Source organism: Sebastes umbrosus, chromosome 2 (genome assembly GCF_015220745.1).
Source record: "Sebastes umbrosus isolate fSebUmb1 chromosome 2, fSebUmb1.pri, whole genome shotgun sequence".
Classification (NCBI taxonomy): Eukaryota; Metazoa; Chordata; class Actinopteri; order Perciformes; family Sebastidae; genus Sebastes; species Sebastes umbrosus.
The window spans coordinates 29,759,605-29,783,188 of record NC_051270.1 but is presented as its reverse complement, the minus strand read 5'-3'; the positions used below and the strand labels follow the sequence as shown (position 1 = coordinate 29,783,188).

At 38.5% G+C, this 23,584-nt stretch overlaps 1 protein-coding gene and 1 long non-coding RNA gene across 2 annotated transcripts; one reads left to right on the top strand and one right to left on the bottom strand.

The window, feature by feature from the left end:
• Window positions 1–8,065: 8,065 nt before the first annotated feature.
• Window positions 8,066–13,826, top strand: mnx2b (motor neuron and pancreas homeobox 2b). Its single transcript, XM_037790766.1, has 3 exons — window positions 8,066–9,315; window positions 11,154–11,314; window positions 12,726–13,826. The coding sequence occupies exons 1-3, from the start codon at window positions 8,904–8,906 to the stop codon at window positions 13,131–13,133; spliced, it is 981 nt and encodes a 326-aa protein (XP_037646694.1). The 5' UTR covers window positions 8,066–8,903; the 3' UTR covers window positions 13,134–13,826.
• LOC119500827 lies at window positions 12,986–22,559 on the bottom strand. The gene is made up of 3 exons (XR_005209691.1): window positions 22,376–22,559; window positions 13,362–13,480; window positions 12,986–13,127 (listed from the first exon to the last, which is right to left on the bottom strand). It is a non-coding gene; the product is annotated as an uncharacterized LOC119500827 (long non-coding RNA).
• Window positions 22,560–23,584: the final 1,025 nt, after the last annotated feature.

Genomic DNA, 23,584 nt, shown 5'->3' with positions numbered 1-23,584 from the left:
ATAAGAAGACATTACCTGAGTGCTAATGGCAGTGGGCGATTTCCTCACAGCGGAAAGCATGGCAGAGGACATGCTATCATGAGCAATAAGCCTCATCCCTAAGGTAGCAATTACATGAAGATTTAAATGTCATTTTAGAGAGTAAAGTATGGCTGAAAGACATTGTATTTATAACTCTGTACAGTTGAAACTGAGTTGTTCTGCAGAAGCGGGAAACGGAAAGAGCAAACAGCCAACTGGCGGAGATCTTCAAAGCACTTGATTGCTCTGAATATCCTCATAAGTAGCCAGATAATGCCTGGTGGAGAGGAACCGTGAGATAGCAGGGTGAAAGTAATGATGTCTTGTTGTGGCTGATAAGGTGTATTTATCTCCTATCTCTTATGTCTATGCACAATGGGGCCCTTGTATGGGTGATAGTAAAATGCAGTGCTGTTAGATGGAAGGACCCATTAAATGGTCATAAAACTCACACTAGACTGGATTATGTTGAAAGGAAGCTTTTGTTTCCAGTGTGGAAAAAATAAACAGGTGAGCTGGGAAAGAGATTGGAGAGTCGCATGGCTGGAATTCCCCAATTTAGATGTTAAGCAGACTCTGAACCCGTTGCTGTTTTATTCGGTCTGCCTCTATTGTGGTTTATCAAATGTGTCCACTTTATTAAGCTGCCATTGATTAGCTAAGATCATATCTGAAAGATGCAAGGGAGATATTCAGATCAGAAAATCTGTCATTAGATTAACACACCAAAGAGACACCTTTAAATCAAACACGTTGCATTTATTTAGATATCTTAATACACACAAATATACCTGTTTTCTATTTATTTATTTATGTATTAAATAATACAGTTGGGTTTACAGACATGTTAAAAGCAGTATGTATAAAGTTTTGCTAATTTAAAAACATAGTTAGATGGTTTATTACAGTTTAAAACATGCAATACCTGTATTATACTTACTTACTACAGTGTGGTTGTTCATTTTAAAGGAATTTTGGGGGATCTAGAAATGGAATATAATATTCATAACTATGTTTTCATTAGTGTATAATCACCTGAAACTAAAAAAAAATTGTTTTTGTTAGCTTAGACTGAACCCTTCATATCTACATAGGGAGCAGGTCCTCTTCACGGAGTCCACCATGTTGCTCCGCCATGTTTCTACAGTAGTCCAGAAAGGACAAACCAAACACTGGCTCTAGAGAGAGCCTTTCACATTTTTGTGTTACCTGAAGGCCACCATAGTTCTCTGACATGCTTGTGAAACTGCAATAGCATGAGCTGCAGAGTGCAAAATCGTCTGACTTCTGTTGCTCCTAAAGTACAAAAGTAGTATTATTATGATAAGGATGGCCTCTGAGCGAGGCCAACAGCGTTACCCCTGTTTTGCACTCGACGGAGTAAGCGGAGGGGTACTTGGTTGCAATCTGCAACCATACCACTAGATGACGCCGAATCCTACACACTGTACCTTTAAGCTTCTTGTAGACAAATCATTCTTATATGAGGAGTGTTTAAATGATCCAATGTCATCTTATAATCAGAAGATTTATCCATACATCTTTGAAAGCTAAAGTGTTTGTTTTAAATATTAATTTAACTGTACTTAATTTTCTTTTTGTCATATCCCTGCTCCTTATCATGTAAAGGTAATCAGCTACTCGCAAATAATGTACAGCTAACTGAAAAAACATTCTAGGCAGCATCTCAATACTTCAGCAGCACCTATTGGACTTTGGGGTTCACAGTTGGAATAAATGTTTTACTAAATAAACATCCCAGTTAGCCATCTGAGTCGGGCCGATTTTGGCTGAGTGTCGGTTGTCTTCTGGTACCGGAGGACCAAATGTGAGCCAGCTCTCGGCCATGTATGGCCACGTAATGTCTTGCCAAAGGTTTAGGGGAAGCAGACTAATTTCGAATTTGTTAGGCTATACAGAGTTTGTAACTGACCTTTAAAACAACACCCTTGAAGCATTTTCTGATGTGACACCCCTCTTGGCAGGACAACACAATTTGTCTGTGGCTTTTAAAAGCATTAATAAAAACTGTTGAAAAGTAAATCTGCTTTATGATTTGACAACTTGGGTTGGGTTAGCTCTAGGCACAAAAATGATGGTTAGGTTTAGGGAGAAATCATGGTTTGGGTTAAAAGAGGTACTTTGTTAAGATTAGGGAACAGTGGTTGACTGACGGAAACAGGAAACAAGCAGCAGTCTCCTTTATCAAAGTCTGACGTTTTGTTAACCCATCGACTCACCCCGACTTCGTCCTTATGTGAACTTTGTTGCTTTATTATGTCACCATACTTCCTGTTCTGCTCCCGTCATAATTACCACAGCGGAGGGCTACGTCACTTGAACGTAAACATGTAGTTTTGGGTCACTTCCTGAAACAAGTGATGCTGTTGTTTTTCTTGGGAGGGCAGTCTAATCCCAGTTAGCAGCACTCAGCCAGCTTTAGACCAGCGTCAGACTTCACAGCTCTCGTATAATACTGTGTTCATGCAATGTAGCCAGAATGGAAAGAACAGAAAAAAACATTATTCCGACTGCTTGGCGTCCATGCATTATTCCAAGATGGTTACCCCCACAGCTAGTTTTGTAGTCACACCAGATAAATAGGCTTAATTGCCTACTTTTGTTGTGTTATGTATTTGGTGGGGTTAGTTAATAAGTGAAATCAGACACAAACTCCTTTAAAATTAGTTGAATCTAGTGTTGATATTGGATTATTGATTTAGATGTAACTCTCAGTGGTGGTGGCTTTGCAGCCATCTCGCAACATCGACACATCTGTTGTTCTTTTCACCAAATGGGAGCTACGATCAGTAAAATCTTTGATGTCTCAGACTCAGAGTTGCAACTCGGAGGCTGATGTGAATGCTTTTTTTCCCATTTAGCTGCTCATAATTACAGTCTGAACGATACGATGTGAATGTATATAGTGTTGTTGCTGTTGGACCGAGCTTTTTCAGCTACATGGATTTCGTTGAAACCTTTTGCCATAAACCAAAATGTTTTTTGCAACTGGATAATTGAAAAATACAGTTGCTTCTGTGGTTGTACTCATTTGGTGCATTGTGAAATGTTTCTACATGCTGGCATAAATAGCCTTAATGTGTGTGCTTAGGCATTGTTTTTGTTCATAAAATCATATTTTCATTGCTTTTCTAGTAGCTTTTCCTGCGCAACTGGGAAATAAACTAATGAATTTTACAAAAAGAAAATTCACAAGCAAATAACATGACTTCCAGGCTCTGCAAACAACTACATTTTGCCTCCATCGGCAGCTCCTGAAAGTGCTGATACACACCTGATGAGAGAAATGGGACGAGGCCAAAGTAGCAAAGACAGACAGAAGGAGATTCACATCCAGTGGGCTAGATGTCATATGGCAAAGCTCAATATTGGTTAATAAATGAAGGGGACAGGGTACAGAGACCGGGAAGAGAAGTAAAACTCTAATAAATTACCTTTATCTCCTTAATGAGACAACATTAATTTTGGTCTCAAGGTCTGGCACAAAGCGAGCTGATTTATCGTCTGCCTTTAACGTTGTGGGAATTAGTCAAATTAGAGCTGCACAGAAAGCTCATTGTACACTTGAATCATTTATCACAGCCGCCGTCCGGACATTGTACTCCAGGCCTGGTGGGAAAACTGGTGCTGATGGTCAGCGTCCCTGAAAGCTGCAGATGTCGCAACAAGCCTGAAGGAAGAGCAGATACAGGAATGTGCACATACGAAGCAAGCCGTATCGGGATTAATCAGCACGTCTTACATGGTCCGTTGCATGCTGACATGTTTTTATATGATCTATGTTATCAGACTAAATACCTGTAGCAGCTACTGAACTTTCTTTAGTTTCACTTATCAACAGGGTCTGAAGGGTCTTATCAGTATGTTAAATAAACCAGCGAGGATCAGTGATCCAGTGGGAGTAAATAATGTGTCGGCACACGGAGAGCACAAGAGCACTCTGGGATTAGTTTTAGGACAGGACAGGCTGTTTCAAAGCTGTGGTAATGATTGAAAAATATGCCTGTAATTGCTGATAAGCTCTTTAATGTTTCAGTAAACTCCTGTCGGCCGCTACGTTTACTGACTGCATAACTCGTCGGTAAACTCTGGCTTTGTAGTGCGTCGTCAAGGGTCGGCGGCCTCTTTGAACCAATTGTCTTCTCACGGTGTGAAAGGTGTGCGCCGCATTTTGAGAGTTCTGCAGAGGGTTCAAAAGGGCACGTGCATGTGAGGACGTGTGAAAGGAGGGAAAGGAGAGTCAGAGTCAATGTTAAGATGAATACAATTGTCAGATAATCCATCTGATGAACTAGTCTACGTCTTGCTATTGCTGTCATTTTTAACTCAGTTGTGAGCATCATCCGTACTGCTGAAGTGTTGTCAGCAACACAGTAAATTGTATTTGTCCCGTTGTGCTGCACTGTGGCTGACCCTGACCTCTGAAAGGCTTTTGCCTAATGGATCGATATAGGACCACATTACTATCTCTGCTATTTATAGGTGGGAAGCAAAAGGAAAACAAAACCAGCAGTCCACAGCCGTGCTAGCAGCTTTGTGAGGCTGTACTTAGGCGCAACAGTGCTCTGAGCCAAATGCTAACATCAACATGCTAACATGAAGCGGGCTCTCGTTCATTCCTATGAGAGTTGCTCAGTGCCGCATGAAGCCAAAATGGCTCCACTGCCGAGTGATAAAGTACCCGCATCACCAGCGATCTTCCGCATCCATTGGGCCCATAGAGCAGGCGCAGTAGCGTTTCCTTTACCTCCGCCTCCCAGCCCTCGCTCCAGTCTGGGTCTGGGTCTCATTCACATGAATGGAGGAAGGGAAATAACTCTTGATTCAGGTGTTAGTGCATTTCACAACTTTAGGACCTAATGATTTAAATAAGGGCTATTCAAGTGTTCGTACTGGGAAGTTGATTTACCTAAAAAAAAATGATCCACTAATTTACAGGTGTCTCTTTCCTGTAAGTCTATGGGAAAAAGTATTTTTGGGCCCGATGGCATCACATGACAGACACGGAGGTTGCACCGTTTGGCCACTACAAAAATTCGCCTCACAGCCCGGCGCTCTTCCGGGGGGCTTGCCGAACACAAACAGCAGAGGCTGATGGGAATGTCATAAGTTTTGCTAGTATTTGATAATAAAACATATTACGCAAATGAAAAAAAAATGACCTGATGAAAAGTGAAATGCATAGCAATCCATCCAGTGGAACAAAGTGGGGGACCAACCGACGCTGACACATGTTGGCTTAAAATGCTTGACTTAGATATCTTTGGAATTTCAAACTATGAATAGCCTATCTTGAAAACCTGAATCGTGTATCTGCAGTTTGTCATTTTGTATTTTGAAGGGAGAGTTGCTTCTCAAGTTGAATCATGTCCATAGCCTGCACAGAGGAAGGGTTATAGCCTAAACTTACTGCACCTGTACCACGCTGGAAGGTGAGAAAGATAGATGCTTATTTCGGGCTGTTAGTGGATTACCAACATGGTAAAGTCCCAGACCCCCATGAGCCCTAAAATCCCTGGTTAACTGCATGTCAGTTAAGTAGCAGTTTGATTAATTGACTATGACAGTTTTGCATCAGGCCTATTACCTAATTGTTTGGCACTGTCTTGAAGAGGGGCCCTGTTTTAAAATCAACTTTCAAGACCTTCATTATTTTAGTTTGTCTTGCACTTACATTTTTAAAGTTGTGGTTTTTCAAATTCCCTCAAAGGGGCCCAACAAGAAATGGTGCCCCGAACTGGTCCCTGCATCTCATATTGTTTGTCTAAAAAACGTTCAAAAATCTCCATTTATTCATTCATTATTAGTTATTATTATTAATTAATTATTAACTTGTTTGCTTCATGCTTGCTTTATAAGTCCGAATTATTTAAAGTTGGACCTGACCTAAATAACCTTTTTCAAAGAATTTAAGGCATTTGCTGACATTTTGTTGTTTTACTATAATAATGACTAATATTGACTATCGTGGCTTTTATGCATACATACAGCACCATTTGATGTCTGCAAGGAGAGCGACACAATGTGCAAAGAGCTGCTCAGCTGACACTGGAAACAGGAGACAGGAGACAGGAGACAGGAGACAGGAGACAGGAGCGCACTTTCAGCCACCGATTCAATTTAATTTGTGCGCCTCTCTGTCAACAGGCCGGTGACGGATGTACCCGTGGCCTGGCTATTTAAATTACTTTCAAATCATAAAAGCAAGGGGAAGAGGTTGAGAGAAACAGGCAGAAAGCACCACTGATTTCCCTGGAGCAAATTACCTCTATATCAGAGCTGGAGACAGCAGGTAATCTGACTGAGAGAGAGGGAGAGAGAGAGAGAGAGAGAGAGAGAGAGAGAGAGAGAGAGAGAGGTGGACCTGCAGCATCGCTCCAATCTTCTGGAGGTCAACTACACACGCGCACCCGCACGTGCACCAGCCAATTACATATCATGAGTGGGGGGTCTCCCATGTAGTGTTTTATTCATATCTGCAGAATGGATTTCAATTTCTTGAGACACACAATCTAGAGGTGTTTTGGCTGGAGGCTGGAGGATGGAGGCTGGGAGGCTGAATCAGACAGAATAACGTTGTGACATCTGAGCTGCTGTTTGTTAGTGAAGGTGTTTGAAGTGATGAAGAACTGATGAAGCCATTTAAAAACTGCTGAAACTCCTTGAATGGATGTCTTCAAGACCGAACAGCAGCTCCATTTAGCTCCAGATTAGACTTTCATTTCTAGAAGGAAGATGTAATCTTCATATTGTCTAATAGGGCTGCAACTATTCGATTATTTTCATATCAATTAATTCGATTATTTTCTTGATTAATCGTTTGGTCCTTAAAATCTCAGTAAATAGTAAAAATGTCCTATCACAAGTTTCCAGAGCTCAAGGTGGCACCTTGAATTGTTTTGTTTTGTCTGACCAAGAGTCCAAAAATAACTGATATTCCGTTTACAATCATAGAAGACAAATAAAACAAAAAAATGTTCACGTTTGAAAAGCTAGGGCCAGTGATCTTTTTTTTTTTTTGTGCCATTTTTGCATAAAAAAACCAAAACAATTAATCGATTATCAAAATTGTTGCCAATGAATGTTATGTTGATCACTTAATCGATCAATTACTTCATCTCTTGTCTTCTGCACACCTGGTAGTCAGGTAGGAGAGAGAAGTTGTCAGAAATTAGATCATTTTTTATTTAATTATTCTTTTTACATCCTACAACTAAAATTATATTAGTAGTATATTAGTATAGGCTTCCTGAATTACAGTATTTTGTTTTTATATTCTATTTAGATTTGTTTACTTTGAGGTCAACAAATAAATAATGAATAGATTAAAGATTCAGTATTTCCAGAAGAAGTCTCTGAAACATAATTTAGACATTTCTGGGAAATAAAATAATTAAAAATTTACAGGAAATATAACTAAACCTTTTACTGAATAAACAGCAGTTGAAAAATCTGCACAATTAACAATTATAGCATAGAGGCTTTTATTTTGTGGGTTATTGGCTATCACTTTATTAAAAGGTTATAGGTCCAGAGATCTTTGACCAAAACGTTGCATTTAAAAAAAAAAAAAAGATCACTCTCTTCTTTCACATAAAGTTTAAATGTTGATTGTCATTTGTGTCCTATACATTTGTTTACCTCAACGTGCAGATTCTCGATATAACATGGCTAATTAAAAGAAGCTTATAGTCTTAATTCACATTTGAACTGATTGGTTGTGTCTGCAGCACAATTAGAAAAGGTTTTTAGACTTGATACTGCTTTAGCCTAATTTTAGGTTCTATATGTTTGTCAGTGAAATAACAGGAAGTGCTATTCAGCTGACAGACATGCAACCATGTTGAAGAGAAGAAGTCAGACTCCACTTCAGCTGATGCACCTCCTCTTCTTCAGGTCTTAATGTGACATTAGTCCACCTCAAGCAGAGGGCCAATTAACTTATAGCCTCTTCTGCCAAGTCATTAGACTTTTATATGGTTTGTGTGCAATTCCTGATCGTAAACTTTAATGGCATTAGTATGGCCTTAAGTATGAGAATGAAGCCAGTCATTAATATTAATGATTTAAATACTGAAGTGGACGCAATGGTTTTTTGTTTTTTTTTTAAAGTCACCCAATCAGAATCCTGCTGAACAACAGCCAATGTGTTGTTGCTATAAGGTGTGGAAGATGTTTTGCAGCACTAATAATTAGTTTGGTGGATATAATTCTTTGTTTATGGCTATAGGTATGGCTGGGTATGAGCAGCTGGCAGTAAGATAGATACTGGAAATACAATCGGCTAATCTTCTAATGTACCTCCTTGCTTTGATGCAGTTGAAGGTGTTTGCAGGCGGGACAAGGGTTGGACATTACCTCACTCTGAACTCACTCTGAATGCTTTCTGGGGGGAGAAACGAGCGAGTAATTAGCTGATTAGAGGCCCGTCAGAGCAGCTCAGCCTCCAGCCAATCCCAGCTCACACCCAGCGGCCTGCAGGGTGGAGGAGGAGGAGGACGGCTGATGGCTGATGGAGGCAGACACATGCCTCCTTCTATGTGGAGTTATAGAGTTAAACAGCATGCAGGACGGAGGTGTGATGCTGCAGAGAGGCATGTGCAGGTAAAGGAAATAGATGGAGGGATGCACATGTCAGTCATTTAGTCTGAAGTTTTTCCAAGTTGATAATGTATTAATGCTTATTTTTAAATAGTATAATTTGCCTAAACGTTTATTATAAGTTATCATATGAGTTTGTGAGTTGGAAGAAGCTCATCTGTCTGCGCGCGCTCTGACGCACGGCACCAGGTGCGCACCCGCCAAGCTTCAAGCGTTTGTGGTTTTTTTGAAGAGTTTTTTTAGTCCTAACTCAAGCCGTCATGATGGAGAAATCCAAAAACTTCAGAATCGACGCCCTGCTGGCAGATGAGCCCAGCAGCCGGGTGATCAGAGAGCTGTCCCCGGGTCAGAGCAGCGACAGCCGGGCCGGCAGCCCGCCGTCCTGCCGCCGGTCTGCGGACACTCCGTCTCCACGAGCCGCCGCACAGCTCCAGGGATTACTCCACAAACCGGGTCTCCTAAACCTCCCGCATGCAGGACTCGCTGCAATACCCGCCATGTACCATGCACCCATGTACCCGTTATCCGCGCTGGGTGGGCAGCACCCGGCCTTCTACACCGGGTTCACCCAGCTGACGCAGAGCAGCTACCCGGAGCACCTGAAGGCTGCTGCCATGGCCGAGCACTGGATCCGAGCAGGCATCATGATGCCCAGGCTGCAGGACTACAGCAGTGAGTAGTACAGGCCTTTATGGGATCAAATAAGATTATTGTACTTTTGACTGTTAAAACTCAAAGAAAAAATATAGTTTTTAAATTCATCAGGTACTGCTTATTTGCACCAACAAAACCAAAGCAAATTCCTAGTGTATACCTCTTACACCTGGCAATAAACACCATTCTGATTCTGATTCTGATTCTGATTCAAATCTGCCTTTATGTGATCAAATAATGTTATTGTACTTTTGACTGTTAAAACTCAAAGAAAAAATAACATTATTGCACTTTTGACTGTTAAAACTCAAAGAAAAATAACATTATTGTATTTTTGACTGTTAAATCTCAAAGAAAAAATAAGATTATTGTACTTTTGACTGTTAAAACTCAAAGAAAAAATATAATTTTTAGATTCTCCAGACACTAATCTGTGTCACTCCTGAACCATGTTTCTGTTATCAGATTTTACATCTTTTAATCCTCATGTTTGACCTCTGAAGAACCGCTGAGCTGCTATAAACTCATTGAACACAAACACACTGTCAAATGAAAGTTAATTTTGAATAAACTTAATTATTATTCACATTAATATTAGGCTAATATTAATATTAACATATGCAATTATTACAGATAATATAATAGGCCTAATTAATTAGCATATGTTAATAGCTTGATTTTTCTTATTTATTGTTTGTTTATCTTTTTTTTTTTTTTTTTCAGAATAATCAATTTGGTATTTAAATTATATCACTCAGTAAGTTTGCTAGGTGATTTGTCCTTTTATGCTTCAGATTTTTTTTTAATAAAAAACTAAATATAAATTGGATGAAATCAGAAGAATGAGACACAGAAACAAGCAGTTTAAGCGTTTGCATTTTTTTTTTTATTATTGAAACTGAAAAAGCTCTCTGCTGAATTAATTTCACAGCCATAATTATACTTTACAATATATTATTTTTGTTGTCCAAGCCATTCTTTGTATTTATTCAAGGTTATACCAGAGATCGTCATATATTTAGTGTTAATAACAGCCTCATCGTCCCGTCCACTACACCGGCCTCTGTTTACTCTGTTTACTCTTTATCTGTGTGTCATATTTTAATTTTGGCCCATTTATTTCTCTATAAACGCCAACCCGATGAAAATTGTCTTTGTGTGACGAAGAAACTATAAACAAACACCTAAAACGTTCTGTAGTTCATCAATAAAATCCCAAAAGCCTTCATTGAATTTTCATTAAGTTAATGGCATGCCTGTGTTTTTATGGCCTTCTGCCGTGTCCCCCCGTCAACAATAAACCCGAGTAAAGCTATTATAGTTAATGATGGCGAGAGAGAGTGAGGCCATATGTGTGCCTGTTCACACCCACAAAATGATATTGAACTTCCTATGTCCTTGGTATTATATAAATAAGACTGGTGGCACTTATACTGGCAAATAATTAATTTAAGACCTGAATCTTATTTAAAGGGCAGATATGTATTGTATGCCTGTTTGCTAATGTGTATATATGTGCATATATAACTGTATGAATATGTATATACTTGTTCCTTTATTTTCTTATTTATGTTTCAGTGTATTCTGTTGTACATGATGTGAATTTCCTTGGAAAGCACTTTGTGCTTGAAAAGTGCTCTACAAATAAACTTATTATTATATGTCAAAATAAGTTTTAGTTGAATTATCAAAACAAAAATATTTAAACATTGTGTGTTAAACATAACAAAAAAACTCCACTAAAAATGAAGTGAATCCATGAATCTTTGATATCAAATATCAAATATGTTGCCATAAAATCAATAATAAATGTGAAGCCACAGATGATAACTTTGCTCTTCTTGCTCCTGCTGCAGCGGGCCCCCAGGCTGGTCTGCTGGGGAAGTGCCGGAGGCCCCGAACCGCCTTCTCCAGTCAGCAGCTGCTGGAGCTAGAGAACCAGTTCAAGCTCAACAAGTACCTGTCCAGACCCAAACGCTTTGAGGTGGCCACCTCACTCATGCTGACTGAAACACAGGTAAGAGAAACCAGTCTGCTGCAGCCAACAGCTTCATTTCAAGGTTAAAAAAGAAGATTCACAGAAAGAAGAATGAGGCGAGAAAAGAAAGTTTACTGAACATAATATTCTTGTTCAGCTTTCGGTCTCAAAGTGAACACAAACTGTAGCTATACAGACAAGCCGCAGCATCCACTGGATTTTACACCTGAGTAACAAAGAGCAGACACATTATTTAGATGCCTCCTGTAGATAACAGACTTTTGATTCATTTAGTTTTATTATTTATTTTCTATCTAACCAGGAAACGGAAATCAGAAATCTTTTTCAACAGTTTCCTGGCCGAGATGTGCAGCACTAACAATGAGTCACAGACAAATAACACAAATTATGCCACAAAATCCAAATTAAAACAGAAAAGTGGTTATAAAATCCCTGAATAACATTTCCAAATACAGTCATGTAGGATATTTTATTTTAAAAAAACAGACCATGAGCTGTCTAAAAGCATAAAAATAAGTAAAACCAACCCATTAGTAGCAGTGTGTAGTGTCACGGTAAAATGTTAAAATAGACATTAGTTCTTGAAAACAGTGATTAACTGTTAAACTGCTAAAATGTCACCTCATGTACGGATTTAACAAAGAGGAGTTTATTGAAATAAAGGGCAGACAGGTCACATTGTACAACAGACACATTACTGTATGTTTATGTTGTTTTATTATTGCGATGATGTCACCATCCTGGTGAGTTTATCTCCAAAAGAACTGAACGAAGATGCATTTTTACGTTCTCTGCATTTTATGTGTGAGATTTAAATTATGTTTTATTTTTCTATTTTCATTACATATTCCTTTATAAATCCGGTAGTGTTGATGAGTTATAATTATAGTATATTTGATCATAAATAGTGATATATTTCAAGTGCATTTTTTAAAGGTATGGTGCTTTTATCGTTGGATGTCCCAAAGACTCGCAGGAGAATAAAGATAAACAGTTTTTTATGAATTATCAATTCATTTTAAGTTGTGAAAATTCTGCAGGAGTAGGCTAAATTAGTTTTTGTTCTTTAGTTTCAATAGGTAGGGAACAGTGAATATTAAGGTCTATGATTTTTTCATTCAACATTATTAAGTCAAGTTTATTTATATAACTCAGAATTAGTGATTTTTCTCGGAGGGTTTTACAATCAGAACAGCTTTGGCAAAACTGGTAAAAAAAAAAGTAGAAACCTCAGGGATCCCTCTTCCAGTTCTGACACATACAGAGAAGATAGTCTAAAGAATCAGAACATACCAGCAGGTTTTAGAATTACTTCTGTGCAAATAAGAGAAAATATCTCTCTAAATCTGTTCAGACAAACTCTGGACTACATTTCCTAAACGTGACCATCTTTTGAACACATTTTCTTTGCTCTGTCATCTCTCTGCAGGTCAAGATCTGGTTCCAAAATCGGAGGATGAAGTGGAAACGCAGCCGGAAGGCGAAGGAGCAGGCCACCGCCTCGGCCCAGTCTGAGACAAAGCAACAACGCAGTGGAGGAAAAACAGCCACGGACAAATCAAAAGAGAGCAGACGAGCTGTGAGTCCAGACGACAGAGGGATAGAGCTTGATCTGGAGGATGGAGAGGAGGAAGAAGAGGAGGAGGAGGATGAGCAGGAGGAGGAGGAGGAGGAAGAAGAGGAGCATGTTTTTCCTGTTGGGATGCCACGATCCACAGACTTCTTGCAGCGCAGCACCGACGTTGGCTTCAATCGCCACAGCCCTTTCTCTGATGAGGAGCTGGAGGGGGTGCAAGTAGGAGGAGGAGGTGACAGGAAGATCGGAGCAGGACTGTGAACAGCAAACACCGGTTTGATTTCCTGAGTGTTACAGAGACATTACACTTGGACATGTCTGTGTTTGTGGTCACTAGAGAAGACAATTTCCAAACACACAAATGACACAAATATACTGTATAAACTATCCGTGAATAAAATCATCTCTAAGTACTGTACATCTTGTAGCATGCTGAGAAAAAAAGGTGCTCATTTCTTCCCTAAATGTTGCTGTTTTCATGCCAATCACCTTCCGGTCACCTTGTCTTTGCTCCATCCTCTGACAGCTGGAGCTCCACCCAGTGAACACAGATCACTACATGAATGAAGGACGCGTTCAGACAGCGTGAGAATGTACAGCAGCCTCCACTGCATCATGAAGACAAAACAAAACAAGTTAAACAAGCTGATGTTGTGACTGAAGAAACAACACAAGCTCAGAAACATCTGCTGCTCCAGATGTTTTTGGAGGCAAATGCTTTGCAGAACATCCCATGACTTACATTTACTTTTGTGCATTTTATGTGTAAACATTGATGGGTTTTATTGTTCTTGATGATGAGTTTGTTCTCGTCACTTACATGTAAATGATCTTAATTTATTTGAATGATTGCAAACATGAATCATAAATGTATTTATCCGAAACTTGTTTGTGGTGAAACTGTGAAATAAAACAAAATGATAGCAAAAAAGAACTTGAGAAAATGAATGAATTATTGATCAATGTTCCTGATTAGTAGGTCCCATAAAATGTTAATAAATGGATAAAAAATAATTAGTGATGAGAATAACTTTATTATGGGAACAGCATGTAAAGTTCAGCCTGTAATGAGACATTAGATCAATCCCAACTGTCCCCAAGGTCAAAGTTGAATGAGGTTGTTGAAATGCTTATATAATGTAAGATGAAGAAGAAAAGAACAAACACCAGGGCTACGTTCCAAATCACATACTTTTAAAAAAAAACTTTAGTTCATACTTCATCTGCCCTTACAAAGTATGTACTGTTGCATGCAGTATGCATACAATTGGGACGAATGGTGCCTTCAAATGGGGTCGTGTTTATCCAGTTCACGAGAAGAGTCCATATGAACGCCCCCCTCTTGTGGTATGCACGACCTCGTAAGTGGAAAGTTTCTGAAAACTCTGGGTTCACGAGTTGTGACGTGTTTATTGATAGAAATGGCGGAGGCCATGGAAGTTAATTTTTCGGTACATAATAAATTAATATATTGTAATTTTAGTCGAATATTGTTTTTTTCATAATTTTATAATATGTCTGAGGGAAATGTTGATATTCCCAACAACCTCATCTTTTTTCTTCTGTCATTATGTCTTTGCATTTCCATCATTATGTTACCCGCTAGCTGGCTGAATTGTTATCCTCTGTGACTTCTAGACGCCGACAGTAACATTAATATTGCCGTTGCTTAGCAGCGTTGTTCTCACGACTTAACCAACACCAAGCATATTGTGTACACAACTTCCCATGTTGTAACCCACAAGGCACCAATACTACTTTGTCATACAGAGGCAAAGTCCCTCCCCTTCCGGTGGACTCCATGGGACATTATTTCGTTCATATTTTTTCCGAAATAAGGTCCCATGTTGGTCCACCACAAGGGGCGGGTCTTCGCCTCTCTACAGAGTGCTCCAGACATAAAGTATTTTTGTAGGCCAACCAGGAAGTTAGAATCACCCTGGTTCCCTCAAAAAAAAGCCAGTGGGATTTTTCGGTTGAGTTTTGGATTATTGCAGAAAATAAACTCTGTAGTAATAACATGTTCATGATATTTACACGTTTCGTTCAGCAAGATAATCTTCACAAATGAACATCACTTTTATGATTTTTGAAGTAATCGCCACAAGTAAAAAGCTAACATAGGCTATAAACAAACTACACCATGGTCTCATGAACGCGAGTATACACGAGTATACACAACGAGGCTGTAAAGGCGGACGAGTCGGCCTGATGACATTTTGTAATCTCATTTAGCCACTTGTTAGCAACCGCCTTTTTTAAGACACATAAGTCTTTCGAAATTCATGAGTGGGGTATTTGATGATGTATTTTATGTCATAGAGCAAAATGTTAAAATCTCTTCAGCTTCTGTTAACCACAGACCTTATTTCAGGCATCTAACTAAAAACCCATTCAAAAAACCCATTGACTTTGAGACGAGGGAACCGGAAGTGCATTTCCGGGTTACAGGACTCATTCCTGCAGCACTCCATAACATTGCGCCTTGAACTTTGACCCTCTTGCTCATACAGACGTAGGCAAAATTGTTGGTACCCTTCCGTTAAAGAGAGAAAAACCCACAATGGTCACTGAAATAACTTGAAACTAACAAAAGTAATAATAAATAAAAATTTACTGAAAATGAACTAATGAAAATCAGATATTGTTTTTGAATTGTGGTTCAACAGAATCATTTTAAAAAACAAACTAATGAAACTGGCCTGGACAAAAATGATGGTACCCCTAGAAAAGATGTAAAATAATGTGACCATAGGGACATATTAAACTAAGGTGTGTCCTGTAATTAGCATCACAGGTATCTTCAAACTTGTAATCAGTCAGTCTGCCTATTTAAAGGGTGAAAATTAGTCACTGTGCTGTTTGGCATCATGGTGTGTACCACACTGAACATGGACCACAGAAAGCTAAGGAGAGAGTTGTCTCAGGAGATCAGAAAGAACATTATAGACCTTCATGTTAAAGGTAAAGACTATAAGACCATCTCCAAGCAGCTTGATGTTCCTGTGACTACAGCTGCACATATTATTCAGAAGTTTAAGGTCCATGGGACTGTAGCCTACCTCCCTGGACGTGGCCGCAAGGGGAAAATTGATGACATATTGAAGAGACGGATAATACGAATGGTAACCAAAGAGCCCAGAACAACTTCCAAAGAGATTAGAGGTGAACTCCAAGGTCAAGGTACATCAGTGTCAGATCGCACCATCCGTCACTGTTTGAGCCAAAGTGGACTTAATGGAAGACAACCGAGGAGGACACCAAATCATAAAAAAGTGAGACTGGAATTTTCCAAAATGCATATTGACAAGCCACAAAGCTTCTGGGAGAATGTCCTTTGGGCAGATGAGACAAAACTGGAGCTTTTTGGCAAGTCACATCAGCTCTATGTTCACAGACGAAGAGATGAAGCATCCAAAGAAAAGAACACTGTACCTAATGTAAAACATGGAGGAGGCTCGGTTATGTTCTGGGGCTGCTTTGTTGCATCTGGCACAGGGTGTCTTGAATCTGTGCAGGGTACAATGAAATCTCAAGACTATCAAGGCATTCTGGAGCGAAATGTGCTGCCCAGTGTCAGAAAGCTTGGTCTCAGTTGCAGGTCATGGGTCCTCAAACAGGATAATGACCCAAAACACAGCTAAAAACACCCAAGAATGGCTAAGAACAAAACATTGGACTATTCTGAAGTGGCCTTCTATGAGCCCTGATCTAAATCCTATTGAACATCTGTGGAAGGAGCTGAAACATGCAGTCTGGAGAAGGCACCCTTCAAACCTGAGACAGCTGGAGCAGTTTGTTCACGAGGAGTGGGCCAACATACCTGTCAACAGGTGCAGAAGTCTCATTGAGAGTTACAGAAATCACTTGATTGCAGTGATTGCCTCAAAAGGTTGTGCAACAAAATATTAAGTTAATGTTACCATCATTTTTGTCTAGGCCAGTTTCATTAGTTTGTTTTTTTAAATGATTCTGCTGAACCATAATTCAAAAACAATATCTGATTTTCATTAGTTAATTTTCAGTGAATTTTTATTTATTATTACTTTTGTCAGTTTCAAGTTATTTCAGTGACCATTGTGGGTTTTTCTCTCTTTAACGGAACGTTACCAACAACTTTGCCTACGTCTGTATATCTGCTGCGCAAAGGATTGTAGTTTAGAAAAGTCAGAAAAGCATGCTGGCTTGCGGATACGGTAGGATATCCTGGTATTTTAGGTATACTGCATTTGACACACTATGTATTAGGACCTACTAAATCTTTTTCTGCCATACTAAATAGTATGGTAGTATGGGTATTGGAACGCACAGTAAGAGTCGACACACAGCGATGTTTTGAGCTGAATGCTAACGTGTGCATGCTAACATATCGCCATAGACTGTAGTCTATGATACTCGCAACGACAAAGATAACATGCTGATGTTTAGCAGGTGCAATGTTTAACATGTTCACCATCTTAGCCTAGTGTGTTAGCATGCTAACATTTGCTAATTAACACTAAATGAAAAGTCAGAGATCGACAACAAGATTATAATTCATCCTAAAGCGGACATGAATGTCTGTTCCACATTTCATGGCAATCCATCTAATAGTTGTAGAGGAATTTCACTCAGAACCACAATTGTTGACCTGCTGGTGCCGTCTGGACCAAAGTGGTTACAAGACAAACTTGTGACTTGTAATCAAAAGACAGAAATACCACAAAGGTCTACTTAAATCTCACTCACAGGAAGATGCTCCGTGTTTTCATTAACAATCCGACATAACGGAGAAGAAAAACTTTTTGTGTTCACAGCTCCTTTAACTCCTTCCCATTGGTTCACAGCCACCGCACGGCCTCCGCTAGCAAAGCAAAGCAATCCTCAGTTCACAGTTTTAATTTATTACAGAAGCTCTCAGATATTAATTACTCGGTGGGGTTTACTGATAGCCAAATAATTAAGTTAATGAAGAGGAAGTAAAGCAATCAAAAGCCTGATGGTGATGTCACACGGGCCTATTTTAATTTCCAAGAGCAACGGCATGATGAGTGTGTGTAACTGCGGCGGGGCGTTTTAATGGCCACCCATGTAAGGCTTGTGATTAAAGATGGTGTCATTTAGCCTCTTCTCAGACCACATGTCACATGTTTATATAGTGATTAAATGCATTCTTAACTGGCTGGACACACACCCACAGTGTCAGTGTTATCATGTAGTAGAGACTATATTCAGGATGTATGGCTTCCACTTAAATGATTAAAAGTAGTACTTTTCACAGGTTTATTGTGAATGCAGCTATCAGATTGAGGTTTCTTTATTGAGTCCTGATTGAACCCCAGACATTAATTAAAGCTGAATGGCCACCGAACTAAAAGTAATAAGTCAATACACTTTTCAAAAACAGTATTGTTATGACAGTAATCTATGAGAGACCTTTACTGGAGCAGTGGTTTAGTAGTTTGATGGCTCTGTTGTCTAAAGGTTTCGGCAAATATGATGATGTTTGAGTATAAAATGCAAAACCATCCACTTATATTATTGACTATATGTGTATCACTAACATTTAATTTTTTTTATTTGTGTTTCTGAGTAGTTTATTAAGGCGAAGACATATTTTTGTATCCCAAAATCACAAACGTATTTTGTTGTTTAATTTGGAGGATCATATTCTGTGACCTACACAGGGAATTAATACTGCCCCTGCAAATGTTTTTATTATAGTTTACACTTTATTGCATGCACTATTTTGATATATGTCTATCTAAACATGGTACCACCGTAGTATTTATGTAAAGTCACAAGTTTTGATAGCTGGGACTTTGGTTGAAATTTGTGACCCGTCAAATTCTGTGACACAAGAAGATCGACTGTAAAAAAGACCAACGTGTCGACCAATTATTCCCCCTGCCATGTGTTAGTGCGCTCTACCCTACAGTTTGTGCCATTTATCAAATGTTACTATCTGTTATCTGAATGTAAAGGGTCACAATCTTTGGTTACTCACAATTTGTGACCCTGTTTAAATACTGTGGGGGCACCGTGTTTGGTAACACATATCAAAATAAAGCATGAAATTCTCTATCATAGGTTTTGTTTTTTGTTTTTCAAAAAAAAGGGATCAAACCTCAGCAGAAGGATGGGAAAATGTAGATCCACACAATCAGAAATGCTCTGGAGTAACTTTGCGAGCCCAGCCACTGTTCTGTCTTTAAGGGGTTGAAGCGGGCTCAGATTTCAAGCTATAGATTGAAGATGAAGTTACACAAAATTTTGGCATGGCAATTTTAAAAGGGGTCCCTTGACCTCTGACCTCAATTTATGTGAATGAAAGTGGGTTCTATGGGTACCCACGAGTCTCCCCTTTACAGACATGCCCACTTTATGATGATCACATGCAGTTTGGGGCAAAAACTGTGCAATTTTTTGCATGCAGTATAACTGTGGTTTTTCACCTATTCTAAAAATGGTGTATTTGAATATTTCTGCATACTGGGGTCCCTAAACAGTCTTGGAATTACATAAATTGGGTATCACTGTAAAGCTGAGACTCTTGTGGACCAAATGAGCCCGACTGTATTCATGTGTGATGATGTTAGTCCCCATAGTAGCCATTTCATTGTAGTGAAACCATTTTTTGAAACTTGACCTCACTGTATAAAATGACCTGTGGTGACCTCTAAGATAATCACAGCATCATGAAACTTTACAGCCACAAACTAGAGACCTAGAGCATTCAGAGGATGGATGGCTTTACTAGCTAGATTGACAATAAGGGGGTTTCTGAGCAGTTTCCACAACAGAAGTGCTCACCATCTAATTGCCAAAAAATGCACTTCTTGCAGAAATCTCCAAATGTTAAAAAAAGTTTTTGATATAAAATCATAGCATCTCTTTTTCTATGGTGTTCCTCAAGGTCTCTGTGACGTTATGTGGTATTTTAGAGGGATTAATGATAATTTTTGATCAATTCTCAAGTGGTAAAAAATGGTTAAATTTAGCACCAAATCTGTGCAACAAATGGTATCAACACAAAAATTGCTGCAACAATTTATAACATAAGTGAGCAAGAGGATTTACCATCTCAAACTTATATCATCACGTTCTACGCCCTAATATACGTTCACAATGTATTTTAATTCATTAATTCACTTATTAATTCATCTTTATTTATGATTTATGACCAACTTGACAGTGCTGAGCTGCATCTCAAATTAATCTTCAGGTTCCCAGCTTTCAGATGATGTACACCACTTCTATGTGACATCTACTGTTGACCTGCTATCTACCCCTTAAAGACCCTGTGTAGCCCCCTAAAGACCCTGTGTACACCCTAAAGACCCCATATACCCCCCTTAAGACCCCGTGTACCCCCATAAATACCCTGTGTACCCCTCTAAAGTCCCCTGTACTTGTGGGTATCAGAGGGTTTTGTGACAGCACAGCTTTAACCAACCTGGTTAAGGTGATGCAGCAGCATCAAATAACCACATTAACACTTCCAGTTACTTGTTTAACTTAAAGGACTTTTCATTGACCTTTTTTCAGATTTGATTTAATAAGGCTGAGTAGAATCCATAACAAGCTTTGCAGAGTGAACCTCTATCAAACTGCAGCTTTTAATTTGGCTGATGAAAAATCATGCGAATCGATAGGAGCTCATTTAGTTGTGTGACTTGTCAGCTGCATGACAAACGCCATTTGGCCTGTTTTATGACACAGGCCCCTCTGACACAGTACAAAAAATCACAGCTAATTGATAAAGCATGCAGCAATATATGGAGGTCATTGATTCCGGTTTCTCCTCTAATTTAATCTGAATACAGCAGTCATGTTGATTAAAAATATCCCTGTGTGAATTACTGCTGATAATGCTGTCAGTTCTCCAGACTAAAGTGCTGACTGCCCTCAGCTGCCTCTTTCTTTCTCTCTTTTAACCAATAATGCTCAGTGAAACCTCTGTGTGTGTGTTTCTATAAAGATGTTTCAGTGTCTATTGAATCACTCAACTCAACCCTGAGATGTCAAACACTGAGCTGTTACCAGAAACTCCCTTTTTCATAGTTACACAAATAAATGGGCCTCTTTTTTCTGCTTTGTTGGATTATAAATCAGAGAGCCCCTTAAAGATATTTTACACCCTGTAGTTTAATCAATCAGCAAAATGTCGCTCTCATTACGTAAATATGAGCAGATTGTGCGATCTTTTAACGTAATCACACGTCTTGGTGCAGGTTTCTCTGCTGGCCTGCTGGCACTTAACTAATGGCCGAGTAGAGCGCTGAGTGACGGGACAATAAATATACATCTGTCCGACTGAAAACAAGCTCCCAAAGCAGCAGAAAGGCACCGTTTTTGGGCCAATAAAGTTTATTGAAAAGGCGGTGTATTCATGAGCGTCCTTTATTGTTGCAGGAAATGTATGTTACAGGTGTTTTACCAATTATAGATGAGCTTCTTGGTGTCAATGTAACCTTCAATAGTGCTGATGAGCACAAATATTTAACCAAGAAAACATTAAAAGTCTGCGTTTTTTTATTGTAGGCTAAATACATTTTATCCTAAAATAAAGAATGCTCATACACAAAAAAAAAAGGTATTTATCTCGATTTTTTTTTCATAGTCACATGTTAGTCACATGTCAAAGACAATTTTTGCAACAGTAATGCAAACAGCACTTTACTATGGACATAAATGCACTTTTCTCTGCTGCTAAACACAACTGCAAATTGGGTGTATGACTGCAAATTGTGTGAAATTGTGTGTCTGAAACGTTTACTTATTTTATTCTTTTATTGTTATTTTTAGGTATGTTCATTTTAATACTTATTTATTCTATACTTTTTTTAATGCACTGACGGGAGCTGCTGGGAGAAACAATATCTCGTTTCCTTCTGTGTATGCAAATACTCAGTGAAATGACAATAAAGTGAATCTTGAATCTTGAATCTTGAAGAGCACCAAAGATTTAAAGAATAAAATATGCACAAAACTTAGTAATTAGGAGTAAAAAATATTGCTCAGAGTCTCAAGTTCAAGTTATTTATTTATAATATGTATAATAATTACAGAGGCATTCGTTTGCAATGAAAAGTCTCAACAATACTTTTTAAATATGTATAAAACAATATCTGAAAAAAGAAGGAAGATCACGTAAGTAAAAACAAAACGAGAATCTGAGAGTGCAAGTTAAAATAGGAATACAATAGCCTATAATATAAAGAAAATATAAAATAAAGTATCAAAAATAGAAGTTGTGCAGATAAAACCATGTTCTGTTTTCTGAATCTGCTTGTTTGATTTGCAGAATATGATTGTACAGGGAAAACATTGCCATTAAAATAAACTAAATTAAATAATAACACCTTTTCTTTTTTTTTTTTTAAAGGAAAACATTGCCAGAAATAATAAAATAATTATTCAACTATAGCAGGTTTTGTCTTTAAGCTTTTTGTGCGTTATCTATAGTTATAATAATAATGGTCCAAAATTATGTTAAATTTACATTGTGTTGAGTCAAATACCCTCAAATTTCCTTCATGGGAGGTTGAAATCACGAGTGTTTGCTGCCCTCTAGTGGCGACAGAGAGGAACTGATAAACTAGTCAAAGTAGCGTCAATGCAGACATTATAGCATATTCACACTTCCGGTGGATCACTTCAAAATAAAACCTTCAATGTACACAGAAGTGTAGTTACTCGTGGTCACTGTGGGACGACGGGTTATAGTCATGGTAGTGATCTGCTATAAGCAATAATAACATGACAAATACACGATATGATATAAGATACAAGGCATTAACAATAAACCACTGCTGTTAAATCTAAGGTAAAAGGAAAAAAAGTATTAGCCGGTGGTACAAAGCAAAGAGATGAGCTGTGTATTTAAAATCATAGTGTTTACTGCCCTCTAGTGGTCACTGTGAAGAACTGCAATATTACATTCATCAAGTTGGCATCAATGCAGCCTTGTTAATATAATTACCCCTCTGGGATATGTACACTTTCTTAGCACATTACATGATGCAGGGCTTTATATTGTTTTATAACAAAGTATATATTAGAAATACAGATACTATTATGAACATATAAATGTGTTATTGATACATCTAAAGAATATAATCAGTATTGATAACTGTATTATTCCTAATAAAGTCTGCAATGGCGCTAGCTTGTTAAACTCTATGTGTCTGTGACCACTGGAGGACATTAGATTCAGATTAATTCTTTATTGTCCTCTGTAAACAAAAAAACACTCACAGGGCAACAGGAACATCCCAACAACATAACACAAAAACAAAACACAAGGCTGCTACAGTGTGCCCTGACCTCTGTTTAAAGCAGTAAAGGCTGAGGGCAAAAAAAACTCCTCCAAAAGTCATTGTTTTTGCAGAGGAGTTGTCTGTTTCTGCAAACAGATACATATTAAAACTTGTGATTTTAAATTCACAGGTCAAGTTAGCAACAGGATATTTTAATTAACCTGTTTAACCTGAATAAAGTATATATTTTTTAAGCATTATCAGTTCCTGAGTCTGCCTCTATGTTGATGATAGGAGATGTTGATCTGTGTATTTAAAACCACAGCTGTTTGCTGCCCTCTAGTGGTGACAGTGAGGAACTGCTAAACTAGTCAAAGCAGCGTCAATACAGACGTATACTCACACTTCCGGTATGAACTTTCAAAATAAAACTTAAGTTGCTTAACTTGCCATAAGCAATGATTTAATAAT